We start from the raw sequence: 14,688 nt of genomic DNA on the forward strand, positions 1-14,688 counted from the left end.
TCTCACCTCCCACGAGCTCCCACTCATGCCCTAGCTGGAGGTGCCACCGGCCACCACCGGATCCCCAGACATGTGCCGTGCCCGGTGCCTGTGGGATGCCTCAGACAGATTACCCCATCTCTACCATTTGGTGTTTTCCCCAGTTAGTCCCAAGTGTCCCAGCATCACCTGGAGCTGGGGGGAGTGGTGAGCGCAGGACCTGGTCCCTGTGGTGCTGGTGCCTTTCCCAGGCCATGCAGGATGGGGACAGACAGATGCATTTCATAATCCTCAGGACTCACCTAATCCGCAGGTCCCGGTCATCCCAGGCTGCTGCCTGGTGGGGAAAGGGAGAAATAAAATATGCATCATGCAGTGGGTTGATGTTCATTTGTGTCTTTTCCATCATCCTGAATCCTGACCTATGTGCCTGTCCTGCTGTCTGCCCATCCTGCTGTCCATCCATCCCACCCACAGCTGGATACAGGGAAGCACAACAGGGCTTGCTGTGACCTCGCCCCTCTGGGATAATTTACACGGATAACTTCCCCCCTCCCTTTCAAAGAGCTTCCATCTGCCCACTGGCACTTGCTCCCAGGGTTTTCCTAATAGTCTAAAGGATCATTCAGATCCTGGGGTGTTGACCAGACGATGTTAAACAAGGGGAGAAAAACCCATGCAAGAATTGTGCTCCAAATTATATAAATAATTAGAAATGCTGAAGCCTGCTGGCAGTGGCTGGGGAGGAGTGGAGCAGTGCCTGTCACCTCGGCTTACTGCAGGTCGGCGACACCTGCAATTGGCTTTAAATGGTTTGTGGTGGCGGGTTAACCATTGATTATAGCCATCATTAATGATTATAACCATCATTAATGATATAACGACCATTAATGATTATACCATTCATTACCAGCCACTGCAAGTGCAAGGCAAGGTGGGGACCTCACTGGCAGGGGGTGAAGGACTCATCCTGCTAAAATAAATGCTCAGACTCAGATTATTGAGGCAGGGGCCGTGCTGGGCAGGGAGAGCAGGACACGGCCCCGCTGACAGCCACATGCTGGCGATGGGACAACTCTGCCAGGCGCGAGGGGGTCCCATGGTGGAGGTACTCGCTGTGCCATGTCCCGAGCAGCTCTGACCTTGGCGGGGGCTCGGACCTGCCAGCTGGAATTAGCCCTACCGCAGCATCCCTGGGCAGCGGCACCGCCAGCCAGCGCCGCAGAACTGGAGACATCGGCAGGGTTTAGCCGGGTGGAGCTGGGAGAGGGACGATCACATGCTTGCTGGCCCGGGATTAGATGTAGCTGGCTGTGGCTGGGAGCCGTGCCGCGGAGCTGTGCCGCGGAGCCGTGCCAGCCGCTGGCACTCTGAGCCCATGGCCCTGGGCAGTGGGAGCCAGCCACAGCAGCCCTAAGGGTTCGGTGGGGACAAGTGGCCCCGGATGATGTCCTACTTCCAGTCCCCTGGCTGCGACCTGGAGCATTTCGATGGGCTTTCTCTCATTTACTGGTAAGCAGGGCAGGATGCTGCCACGCCGGGAATAGGACATCGCTCAGCGTCTGGGACCCCATCTTTGGGAGCAGTTAGGGAGGATGTGTTTGGTGACCCTATGGCTTTTTGCAGGGTTTAATTCAACTCATTTTGGTGGCCTCTCTGCAGAGGGCAGGCTCTTGTAGGGGTCCCACAGCACCGGCATCCAAGCTCCCCTGGGAGGGGCAGTGCACAGGTGAGACTGGTATCAGCCAGGGATGGAGAAGGGGATTTATTTTACAGGCAGCAGCTGGGAAGCACCTGCAGCCTCTGCACGTGGTTGTGAGTGCTCTTTCTCCTGTTGCAGCCCTGGTGCTGGGCTCTCTCATCTGGCATAAACCAGCCTCCCCAAAGGAGCTGTGTCCACCCTATGCTGGTGCGTGGGGGGCAGGTGGGTGTGGAGCAGGGACCCCCAGGTGGGTGCGGGGAAGGTAGCAGGCATGGCACAGGGGATGGGAGGTGAAGGCGGGTGCAGGATGGCTGCAGATGTCTATGTAGGGCAGAGAGAGCCGGCGGGAGCACAGCTGAGGCCACGACCAGGGTTCACAGCATGCGGCTTTAGCCGATTAACTGGGGGTCAGTGGGCCGGATCCAGAGCCGGCAGGGGCCCGGAGGGCTCTCGGGGCCACCCTGAGGTTTGGCAGAGGCTTTCTTGGGCTGCCTGAGCCTGGATGTCCCCCCTAGGGAGCAAGAACCCATGGCACCCTGCAGTCCCCAGGGACGAGGGATGCTGCTGGGCACGATCCATCTCCTGCTGAAGTAGGTTATTGGAGCAAGGGCTGGGGGGGCTGCAGAGTGCCAGCACCCCAGGGAGGTGCAAGCAGGCCAGTGAGGGCAGCACCCTGGGGTGACAGCTGCTGTCACCCGAGAGATCGGTTTGGGGTTTTATGCTGATGCTTCCCTGCTGTTTCTGAGTGAAGAAAAAGCAGAATCTGTTGCCGGTCAGAAGGACATGCGGCACAGGCATGACTCATGAGTGTGTTTTGGGGAACACTGTCAGGCTGGTGACACAGATGGGTGCTGATGGTGTGTGCACAGGGTCAGGCAGAGCTACATCTCTGCCCAGCAGCACCAGCAGCCTCACCAGGGTCCCCTGGGCACCCGTGGCTCCGTGGGGTTGCTAAGCCCCGCTTCCCTGCACTTCCAAGGCAAAGGTGCTCAAACCCCAGTTTTTAACTCAGAAATCTGCTCATGTGCCAGGGTTTTGAGTCAGAAATTCCCCCAGCGTTGTCTGCTGGGATATGCTTTGTGCAGGAGCAGAGCCTAAGCCGAGGGACAGCCAGCTCTGTGCCGGGGGACTGGTTCCTGCATGTGATGGGTGCCAGATGCTCTGGCCGGTGTTTGGCTGTCTGGCGGCTCTGCCGGGACACTGCGGAAGCTGGCGAGCAGATGGCAGGGAGATAACACCTCCCCGGCGTTCTGATAAGTATGACCCTGCTCTGCTGCTGATTAAAAGATTAATTTTGGAGTTTGAAATAGGAATTTAATAAATAAACATGAGCTGCCAGTGGGACCTTGCCTGGCATCATCAGGATGCAGGGTGGTGATTGCTGCGGCTGGACCAGTGGCTCATCCCTCAGCACCAGTTTCCCCCGGTGGTGATGCTGGTGTGACCCTGTGGGGCTGTCCCGTACAGCTTCGCTCCTCCAGAGAGTGGCTGCTGGAGGCTGTAAGCAGATTTTGCAACGGTGGCTTTGGCACAGGAGCTTTGCCAGACTCAGCAGGAAATAAAACAGCCCCAAAGGTGCATTGACACCAGGCAGCTCCTGCAGCTGGTGGCTGGACTGGCTGAGTGTGCCCCAGGTGGGTGCAAAGCTGCTACTGGCTCCTCGCTGGGCACAGCCGGGGTGCTAGGCTGGCCCGCGCCCCCCCCCCCCCCCCCCCCCCCCAGTCCCCTTTCATTATCATTACTGCTGTGTTTATGGCTTGTGCCAGGGTCCGAGTTTGAGCATGGGGATGTTCACAGCTCAAGGATGGGTCAAAGTTCTTCCCAAGCCTCTGCTGTGCTTCTGGCTCGGTGGCGTGTTCTGAAATATTTCCCTCCAATATGTTGTTTTCCCTTCTTTCTGTACGTGGTGTTTTCTGTTCCCTCCTCCTTTCAATCTTCTTTCTTATGGATTCCCCTGGGTGAGTTTCCTGCCATCGTTCTCTTGTTTTCCCTAGTTACTGTGGGGAGGACAAACTGGTGGCCTGAGAGCAGGGTCTGCAGCCCCCACCACTGACCATCCCCAGTTAATGAGTTTATAACCATCCAATCCCACAGCCCGGGGGATTTAGAAAGGCAGGGAGGGTTATAATCCTGTTAACCCTTCACAGAAGCTGACACCCAAGTCAGGGTGACAGCACGCATCCTCGAGCAGAGCAGCAGATCACCTGCCTCACAGGAGGGTGAGGAGGAGGGAGGAAGGCTTCCACGTGTGTGTGAGATGCCACCACACCTTGTCCTGCTGGAGTGGGATGAAGCGAGCTCGTTCAAGCTTTCCTGCGTGATTGTATTCAAATTGTGTTAAACCCAATCTCAAGTGGGGACATTGGAGGTCTGGGCTGGAGCAGATGTTGGGGGACACTTACCACAGCTGGGTGTGGGGTGCTGGCACAAACATTCCTCCTGAAGACCTCTGGCAGACCAAGCATGACCTCACTTCCACCCAAAACAACTTCTCTTCCTAATTACTGTGAGACAGGCAAATTAAAGAAACCCTTTTGCCTTTCCCTCAACCAAAGCCTTTCAGAGTAGCCTGGGAAGAGCTGCATGTCGATGGAGGGGTCTGTCCATGGGAAAACACTTGTAACCCTTCTCCAAGCCCCAGCGGTCTGAGACCAGCTCTGCCCCACCAGCCCCGCAAGGCAGGTGCCTGTGGACTGGCATCCTCATCGGGCAAGAAGCACCTCCGGAAAATGCTCCACTTTGATTGACTGGGTGCATGCTTTCCAGGTGGGATCAGCTCCCTCCTGGAAGCCCCTGTCCTGTTCCCGCCCCCCCCCCCCCCCCCCCCCCCCCCCCCCAGTGTGTAGGTGATGGGGCAGCAAAGACCTGGCTTTTAGACAGCAAAGGTTCCTTGGGATGAATCTGTCATGCTGAAGAAATCCACTGGTTGAGAAGGATATTGGAAAATGGGATGAAGTTCAGAGAAGGGTGATAAAAGGAACTGAAGAATGGAAAAGCCTGGCCATTGGTGAAAGGTGGCATCTCCTACTGCCCATGGTCTTGGCCTGGTGGTGCTGGTTCACCGGGCAGATGACCTGGGAGAAGGGGTCCTTTTCCCTGAAGGGTAAGGAGATGCATCCAGCTCAGGGTGGAGACATTGTCCTTCAAGACAAAGAGAGTGTAAGCATTGGAAAAGTGTCTCAGCTTTAAAATCTCCTCTCCTCTCCATCTTGAGACTAATGAGCAGGCTTTGGTTTGGGCAGGAGTGAAGGGTGACCCACCAGTTCAAGGAGTGGGGAGGATGGAACGTTCACCAGGAGCCACCTTCTGACCTCTGAAGCTGGAGGAGACCCATGCTTAGCTGCAGGGAGTGGAGCTGGGTTGGCAAGGGGGCTTGTTAGGATGGGGTAGGGGTGCTACAGCCTCTGGCTTTCCTTGGAGGAAGGATGGTGCCTTTCCGCCCTGTCCTGGAGGACTGAGCCCTTTTGCAAGGAAGGGACACTGCGGAGATGAGGCGTGTGGCAATGACCAGGGCTGGCCACCCACCTCGGGGAGGGGGGCCTGGGTGTGCAGCCATGTGGGTGGCAGTGAAAAGCAGCAGCTGCCCCTGGGCAGCTTCTCTGGTCCCCTGGGATCCCCCTCTGTGCCCTGGGGGAAGAGGATGAAGGAGCACTGAGGTCTGCACGGCCATCGGGAGGAGGAAGGTGCCCGTAGGGTCAATGTGTGACTGCTGCCAGCTACGCTTGTGGGGATGAGGTTTCACCATGAGCAGTGTCACTGGGAAACGGCAGGATGCTGGGCTCGGGGGAGAAGCATCCCCTGGCCAGGGCCAGCAGCACCGCTTCATCTGCTGCCGCCCCTCTGTGTGGCCGGGGAGCTGCTGACGCCCAGGGACGGGCACACATCACTGCTGGTCCCTGGGTGCTTCCCGTAGTACCTGCCTGCTTCCTTCACCAGTAATGCTGGCAGCATGGTTTTGTTTGGATGCAGTTTACTCCTCAGGAGATTCTGACTGGACACAAGAGGAAAATTTTTTGTGATGAGAACAATCAGCTATTGGAATAATGTCCCCGGGGAAGCGGTTGGATGTTCTTAAGTTTCAGCCAGGCAGGGTGCTGGGCTGGAGCATGCTCTTGCCAGGAAAGTTTGGACCAGGTAGTCCTTGAGGTCACTTCCAACCTGCTATTCTGTAGTCCTATGATTGTTTGTTCCCTCTTTTGTTCAGTCTTGTCTGTGAACATCCCTGATCTCATGAGCTCATCTGAAGCAACACTACGGGTAATATTTATGAAAACCGTGCAGGCTGCACCGTGACTGTGGACAACAGGCAGCTGCTTCCCAGTTCCGTAGCAGATGATTTCTTTTGTTTGATTTATTATCAGTTCTTTGTAGCTGATCCTGTAAGCAGCACAGTTGCATTTTTCTGTTTTCTAATCAGATGTAAATGTCTCTTCAGCCTACGCTGATTTTGTTTTGTCATGAAACAAATGTTGGGTTGTTGTTAAGCAAGTGCCTGATGCTGCCTGGGCAGCTCTTTGCTCCCACCATGGCTCTCGGCATTGGTGGGATGCGGGCAGAGACCATAACACAGTGCCCTGGTGAGGGCTACCCTCCCACCTCAGAACATCTTACTGCTGCTTTCCAGAGCTGAAAGCCCTCAGGCAGACCTCACTGCCGCTGCAGGATGTCTCTCCAACTAATTCCCACCCACGCAAACCTGCTCAGACCCTGTTCCTCTGATAAGACGTGTGCAGCGGCTCCCCACGGGCTTGGTGATGCTGCTTTCAGTGCCACCCACCCATCCCCAGCTCCGGCATCCTTGTGGCGCTGCTTTGCTGAGCTCAGGGTCCTACCTGGAGCTGCCACTTATTTGGGGTGATTTGGCCCTGGCTGAAGTACCTGGTTCAGTCATGGATGCTCACTGGGATCGGGCTGGGCTGAGCATCCCCGCAGGGTCTGGCCATACCCAGGCTTGGCTGCCCTGCACAGCAAGGGTGGCTGAGCCTGGCTGCCCTGAGTGCTGGTGTGGACAAACCCCTCCCAGCATGATGGCAGGTCTGAGAGCACCACATCCTTGTACCTGGCCCTTTCCCTTGACTTTTGCATTTTGCTCTGTGTTCTTGCCAGGGATGCACCTTGTCTCATGCTCACCAACATGCCTGTCCCTGTGGTTGGGTCTTCTCTCTTTCTGTAGCTATTTTTCATCATAAATCTCACAATTCCGTATCCCACAGCCAGCATGACCGCAATGAGAGCCTGCCTGTGAGGAGCCAGCCCTGGTTAGTGGGGACAGCCATGCACGGCTCCTCCAGCTTGCAGGTGCAATTTGGTGGCTGCCGTTCTCCTACTTTGGTGCTTGCGCTGGTCTTTCCCAAGAAGCAGTGTAGGGAGGAGACAGAAGACAGACCAAGGAAGAAATGTAGAAGAGCCCTTTATCCACTGCCAGTCTAAAGGCTGCTTTCCCAGAAGGTCCTTCAACCAGCACGCAGAGCAGAGGTGGATAATAATGTAGCAGAGAATTACATATGCTCACGATTTTCTGTTGGATAGAAAAGAAACTCTTATCAGTTTTGTTGCATCCCTATCTAAACCATTATTTTATATCTCTGATCCTAATGGTGCTTTCTAAAGCAAGAAGGCTGAAATCTCCCGCCCTGGGTACTGAAGGGGAGGGAGCCTCGAGGCAGCACGCGGCTTGGCTGGAGGCTGGCAGGATTGCATAATTGTATTTAGGAGAAAATCCAAATTTAAAATGTGCTGCCAGGAAAATTCAGGGGGGAGAGAAGCAGGAGAGAGCATCCTTCCCGTGGAAGGATGGGAGACCTTCACGAAGCGATAGAAAACTAATACCTTCAAAATCCAGGAGCTGGTGGCTTCCAAGCCTGGAAGCCCAGAGGTTCTGTGTGCCCTGGGGAAGCAGCCCTGCTCTGGCACAGTGGTATATGCGGGTCCTCTTCAGCCAGGGGATCAGTGGAGATGTCTTGGCTGTCCCACCAGCAGACAGACGTGCTGGAGACATTTCTTTAGCTCTAGTTTCAGACAGGCTGCCTGTTCCATCTGCCTAAGGAGCTCCATGGGCTGTGGCTTGGGCTGCACGAGATTTCCAGGTCTCTTTGCCACCAGTCAGTGCTGAAGGCTCAGTTGCATGAGAAGATCATTTCCTGGGGTTTAGCCTCAATGTGGGTGCTGGAATAACCAAGCAGACCAGTGGCTCTATTTCTTTGCTTGTCTGGCTTTAATGTGACCTGGAGATGTCCCTCCCTGAGTGGCCAGGCTGCAAAGAACTGTTTGGCTGGGGAGAGCACTCACCAAACCCCTCAGTTTCAAATGAAGGTGTGTTTCACAAAAGATGAGCCTTGGGAAATGTCTTCCCATGCATTTTTGCACTTTCTGCTTGCCATCTCTCCACCCGCTGTGATGCCAGCACCTCCAGCGATGTTAAACCTGTGACCTCCACCTATTGTGGGCCAGCTGCTCCCAGCACAGTGTGCTTGTAGTCTGGCTAGGGAAGGGCAAGGGGAGACTCAAATCATGAGAAAAAATAACTTTACTGTGGGTTGTGCTTGTTTCAGCCATCCTCTTTCCTGCTTTTCTTTCTGAAACCCAGACAAATATATTGCCACCATCTTCTCCACCTGCTTCCCCTGGGTGGTGGTCAAAGTCTGGCAGTTTGGAGAAGTTGTGATGCCCTGGAGGAGAAGGTGGGATGGTGTGTAGGGGCACAGTCAGCACCAGCACCAGCCTGCTTTGCCCCCTGGGCTCCTCAGCAGGAATCAGCAGCCCAGCCGGCTGCTGCGGGGTAGGGGACGAGCACCCCTGCAGCAGGTGCAGGCGCCGGTACATAACCCACTCCCTCCCTGCACCTCTCCCCAGCACTCCCAGTTTCTCTCTCCCGCTTTCCCCTTCATGATCTATTAGAAAAATGTATGGGAAATGTGCTTGACTTGTGCTATCTTTTGCCATCAGCATTTTTTTTACCTTATGGTCCTTCTCTGAGACTTATTTCAATTCCACTCATAGCTTCACCCACCTGCTTATGCATGCTAGTGTTAAGTAAAGCTGACTGATACAGTTTCACTCAACTTTTTATATTAAAAATATTTTTTAAGCAAAAATAACTTTTTACATAGCAACCCCCTCCCCTTTTTCAATCAGTTCTCAAACTTTTTTTCTAGCAGTCAACAAAAAGGTGGACATGCAGGTTAAGAGCAGGTTTATATGCTGTCTAGCCCTGTGGTGTTAAGTTTGTACTTATTTGTGCTTCTTCCATTCATCCATTAATTTAAAAATGTAAAGGCTTGTCAGCAGTTTCCTGGGATAAGAAGCTTGGGCTTTCTAGCTGGATTTACTCTGAGTTGCTCAGCTAGGTCCCAGCTCAGGGAAGAGCTTGAGTGCATGGCATATCCCCTTTGCCAGTGCGATGTTTGCCTTTAGCACCGGTTACACAGAGCAGGACTGGAACCCTTGGGCCAGTTACACGGTTACCCTTTCTGAATGTGAGCCCAAGTTTTAGAACACTGAAAAACTTCTGAAACTTTCTGTAAATAAGACAGATTGGCAGGAGCAGTATCAGTGTCTGACGCTTTTGCCAGAGTCAGCCTGTATTTCAGAGGCTGGAGCTGAGGATGTGAGGGTTTGGAGATAAATTCGGAACCTGAGCCCTCTCCTCTTCCCTGAGGGCCTCTTTGCTTCTGTTTTCATTTACTTCACCACCTCTCAGACAAATGTGGGGCTTATTGTAACATCCCACCCAGCTGGTATGAAGCATCGGCACGCGGGAAGGGCGAGCATCCTTCTGGGTGCAGCTGGCAGCGGTTGGAAGGACCACGGTCGGTGGGACCATGGTTGGGCTGCTGAAGGATTTGGTTTTGAAGGTGCTGAGGACCCAAGCCCCAAACAAATACACATATGCTTGATGTTGAGTGTGGAAATTGTTCCCTATAATGCAGAAACCAGGGTGGATGAATTGCTGAATTGCCAGGTAGGGAAACTCTCCCATTTGCCTGCATGTTTTGGGTCAGGCCAGCCTGGCTCTGGTGACCAGTTCTGCAGCCCCTGTGAAGCAGGTCAGAGGGGTCATCTTGTCCTGTTGTTGCTTCCAGTGCTTGTGCTGCCCCTTTCTTTCAGCAGCACTGATTTATTCCAGCCAAGGCTCTGGTCCATGACTCAAAGGGCTAATTCTGTGTATTGCTCTATTAGCAGAGTCTCGAAGGACCTCAGAAGGTTGCACATTGAATTTTGGTGGTGGGATAGAAATTGTCTCTTACTGTGACTGGAATGATGATTAGTGCATTAGGAGTATGATTGTTAGTGTAATGGGCAGCAGGCTGATTGGTGAGGGCTGCTGTGGTGTCCATTCCCAGGTGAGCTGCCCAAAAAGTCACCCCAAGGTGGGCATGGTGCCAGGGCGCTCCTGCTCGTCGGGGAGCTATGCTATGCCCTGGTGTGGGCCAGCTCCCCATCATAGAACAGGCAGGGATGGAGGGTTACTACACCCCAGTGGAGTTGAATTCGTGTGTCTGTTCTGCCACAAAACTTCCCAGCTAGCCTTGACCAGGTCACTTAGGGCCAAGGCTGGGGGTCACCAGACTCTTGGACCCTCCAGCCTCGATGGAGCGTGATGTTCAGCTCCACAGAGAGCTGGACATCGTCTGTGGGATGGCAGGAGAAAGAGCATCTCCCCACCATTGGGTGACTGTGAGGATCAGAAGTGTTGTGAGGCTCTTGGTGCAGAGAAGGCTGCAGCCGTCCAGCAGGCTGGGAAATGGCCCCCTGCACAGCCCCTTGTGCTCAGCCCCATTTGGCCAAAGCCTTTATGCAGACATGGGCTAGGTGCTGGCCATGCCTTGGTTTGGTGGGATGCCTGTAATGTATCGCCATGTGCATCTACATGTGATCCCTACCTGGTGTTATTTATCCAAATGTTGATCTTGCAGCTAAATTAATTTATTTTCTAGGAGAGTTTTGGCCACCTAAAGGTCTAGTCTGCTCGGTTTTTAATATTTCATCTGAATGCCCTCCAGTGGAAGCCACTTTAAAAAAAAGCAATTAAAATGCAGGAAAACTGTCCACATTTGTCATTGTTTTAAAGCACCTTGCACTTGCCCAGCAAGGCTTCACACAGCCATTGGGGAAGCTCTTTCTAATAAAATTAGTTTTTTGCACATGGGAAAAGTAATATTCAACAGCATCAGATTCAAGGAAATGTTTGGCAAAGAGTTTGCAGTGCAGGCAAGGACTTCCATACCTGATCCCCACCTGAGCAGGACTGATCTATGCTAATGCTCAGCTAACGAGGTCTGGTACCACTAATGGGGTTTGGCCAGCAGCCTGTGGAGAGATGCTACAGGAACAGCATAAGGAAGACACTGTTGATGAAGTCTGGGCCAAGAACTTTCCTCTGACCTTAGCTGTCCCTGGAGCTAGTAGGGATGCAGGACCTGTGTCCTCCCACAGCTCCGGGGGAACATGTTTCCAGGGAATTTCTCTTCATTTCACACTCTGCCCACCAAGATCACAGTCCTGCTCCTGCCACGCCCCAAGGTGGCTTGTTCTAGGTCCATCCCTGCTCGCTGGCCAACCTTGGATAATTTCATTTCATCCTTCCATGCCCACGTCCCACAAAACAGGGGTCACGCTGCTGCCCTGGCTGGGTGATGTGCATCAAAGTGGGGGTGGAAGAGGCTGATTAGAGGCAAATCATACTTCTGACCTCCCAACAGAGAGTGGAACCACTGAACTTCCTTTGTATTAAGAAGGAAATGCTGTAGGCTGGAAAAGATGCTAAAAGGAAAAAAAAAATCCTAAACCCCTAAGTGCTACAGTGTGTTATTGCTTCCAAAGCTTTGCTACAGATTTTAAGCCTTTAGGGATGGTGAGCACGCATGTCCTGGGCTGAACGTTGCTCTTCATCCCTGGCGGGGCTGTTCCCGAAGACGCATGATAGGATGCATCCAAATAATTGTCCTGTTGTGCTAAGGATGAGTGCAACAGCCCTGCCGGGGGCTGGCAGAGCTCCCGTCCCGCTGCTTCAGGAAGGTGCTTGCGACGGCCCATGTCGTCTGTGGCTTGCATAAGCTTTAATCTAAAGTTGGAGATGTTTTTAGCTGATCTGTGTTAACGTTTGGCGGAATTAACATGCATACGGGGAGACCACGTGACCCCTTCCAACCTCCCTTGTGGTTTTTTTTTTTTTTTTTTTTTTTTTTTTTTTTTTTTTTCTCCCTTTGCTTTAACGGATTCCTGCCAAATCAGAGTGGCTGGCGCCCGGCAGGGCTGGGCTGCCGCCACCAGCAAGATGCCCACCGTCTCTGTCCTTTACAAGGGAGCCATCATCATCAGCAGGTAATCCCCCCACCAGCTGGGGCGGGAATTGGGGAAGGGGCATGGGGCAGCCCTGGGGGTCCTGGCGGCCACTTCTAGCCAAGGGTCACCTGCTGTGGCTTCTCCAGGACCAGGGTTCGGTGGCAGAGATGGCTTGCGCTCAGCAGAAAGAGCTGAGGACGTCGTCACTAGCGCCTGTCGTTGGGTTTCTAGCGTCTCTAGCATTAGCGAAGCTCACTCTGCTCTGCTGTTTGTGCACCGCATCGCGGATAAAAGTTGATCGTATCAAGTAGGCATCTGCTTTACCAAAACCGCTCTCGCGTTTCAGCTATTTCTGTTTGCTCATGGTGGAGTTTCCTCGGGGATTTACTCAAAATACTCTGAAAATCCTGGCTGGTAAATCGAACCAGTCTGGGCCCAGGGCTGCTCTGGCTGCCTGGGATGCCTTCAGGCTCTGCTTCCTGTCAGCCAGATGTGGCCAGTTGTTTGTCCAGTCTTTTGAATACGTGAAAAATGCAAGAATATCAAGGGGTGTGTGTGTGTATTTTTAATACAGAAAAAAGCTTCCAGTCTGAATATTTGAGGTGGGTGTCGCTGGTTTTGCAGAATAGCTTTACATTTTGAGAGGTATTTTGAACGCCTGAAAAAAGAAGCTCCCAAGGTTTATTCCTCTCCTGCATCTGTTGTGCCCCACACCATGGTACCTTCTCAGCTGTGTCCAGATTTGGCATCCAATATGGATTCAGAAACTCCTTTTCTCTTGTGACTTAAATTCTGGGAAGCAGAGTGTTCCAGGAGCCCTTCACCCCTGGTTTTCCACCTGGCACACCTGGCTTTGGATTTCTCAGATCAAGGTCACCCATCCTCGTGGGGGTGGCTGCCACGGGTCACCCAAGGAGGTCCCCAGCTATGGCAGAATGGAGCTGGGTGCTTTCAATGTCATTTATCTGGGACACCTGCTTTGCCAGACGGTGTTTAGGGGGAGGCTGTGGGATGGTTGGGAGAGTTACTCAGCACGGGGGAGACTCAGGTGTGTAACGCTCCTCCACCTGCTTTGCCTTACGATGGGAAGCTCCCGCCCTCGGTGAGGCGAGGCAGGAGCTTGAAGCAGCCCGGCAGATCTTGCTTTGCCCTTTTCCAGAGTCCCTGCTGGAGGGATGGAGGCTGCCTGCCTTACAGACCTCGGGAGCAGATCGCACCCGGCTGTCTTCATGACAGGCTGTCTGTATTTTTGAAACTGGTTTATTCCCGGAACATTGGTCTGAGCTTTGATCTCATTTCCCGGGAGCTGGACAGCTGTCCAGCCCTGTTAATCTGGGGTAATGAATCACAGACAGGTCCATCAGATTTGCTGGGTGGGGAGGATGATGTCCAGCCCTGCACATATTCTCTCATTTATCTGTATAAATTTCGCGGGGGGGGTCGGAGGGTGTTGATTTTCACCAGTGTGGGCTTAATATGCAGGGTTGTGTCCCTCAACCTGTGTCTGCATCATTTTGTGGGCAATATCCAAGGCAGTGGGAAGGATGTGCTTGTGCGCACATTGCCTGGGCACCTGTGCCTCTGTTTCTTTCAGCCCATGAATGAAAGATGCTTTCTTCTCTCTCCCAGGACACTCATGGGACCGTACGGGATGGATCGAACCGTGCATTGCTTTGATTTCTATGATTGTGCAAACGGGCTGGGTGAGTACTGAACCTCTGCAAGGGACATCAGGGTGGGCTGGGGTAGCTCGAACACCCCCTCAGTCCCCAGCCTCTGTGTCTGATGTGCTTCCCTATGTCAAGTCTGATACCTCACAGAAATACTGGTACTTGTGCCTGCCTGCGTCCAGCATCTGAAAGCACCTTTTGCAGCTTGGAGGTTAAAATAAAGTCAAAATCCCGATTAATTCCCTGTTGATGGTGAGCAGCCGCAGTGCTGAGAGCTGTGCAGGAGCCTGGGATGAGAGCCCCTCCCCTGAGCAGGATGGGGCGAGGGAAAAAAGGCTTTTCAGGATTTTCAGAATTAATTAAATTAAAATTTAAAACTTAAAACATTTTAAAATTAAAAATAATAATAATAAAAAATAAATAAAATGCTAAGCGCTTCCCAGCTGCCTGTCCCCCTGGGAAGCCACCCCAGCAGGTGACGCAGGGTGCTGCAGCTCTCCTGGGGACCGGTCAGTATGAGTTGTTTTGGGAAAGTTTTGCCCACGGGTATGGGTATGAGCACTGAGCGAGTCAGACATCCATCCACGGCACTCTGAACATCAAAGCGCAGAAGAGGAGGGAAAAGCAATGGTCAGATCCATCAGAATGTGAGAAAGAGTCACAGGATCATGAAAATCAGCCCAAAAAGACCCAGCACGGCATCTCATCGGACCTCTGTGTATCCAGCAGCACAAATACTGGTGCTCTTCCATGGCCTTTACGAAAAAGCCAGCAGGATTTCCTGGGGTCCACCAGGCAGTCTCCTCCATAATTTTTAATTGTGAGTGCAGCCCACCATCCCGCAGAGCAGCTGTGGGCCCCTTGATGAGGTCCCTGGGTGACAATTTGGGGACCCCTCCTGAGAAGTCCAACTCACCAGAGAAACCGGTTCAGGTTTCCTGAGACTTGACGTTAATTATAGTTTCATTATCAGCTGTTTCCAGCTCTTGGGTAACAAGGCTTTCTGCCATGGAGGAACAGCTTTGCTGACTCTTACCCCAGTCTTCTGTTCAC

General features: G+C 53.1%; 1 protein-coding gene across 4 annotated transcripts in view; it reads left to right on the forward strand.

Moving 5' to 3' along the window:
- Positions 1-1,276: 1,276 nt before the first annotated feature.
- LOC121087573 (syntaxin-binding protein 4-like) overlaps positions 1,277-14,688 on the forward strand; it is a 46,929-nt gene continuing 33,517 nt past the window's right edge. For 3 of the 4 annotated variants that reach the window (XR_005827656.1, XM_040592761.1, XM_040592762.1), the window contains exons 1-2: positions 1,277-1,491; positions 13,595-13,668. Coding sequence is in view for 3 of the 4 variants with exons in the window: in XM_040592761.1 (XP_040448695.1) it covers positions 1,424-1,491; positions 13,595-13,668 (142 nt within the window). In the remaining variant the exon portion in view is untranslated. Of the gene's footprint in view, positions 1,492-11,910; positions 12,005-13,594; positions 13,669-14,688 lie in introns of those variants that run through there. The other variant, XM_040592763.1, reaches the window with a different exon arrangement.

This window comes from Falco naumanni, chromosome 4, assembly GCF_017639655.2.
Source record: "Falco naumanni isolate bFalNau1 chromosome 4, bFalNau1.pat, whole genome shotgun sequence".
NCBI lineage: Eukaryota > Metazoa > Chordata > Aves > Falconiformes > Falconidae > Falco > Falco naumanni.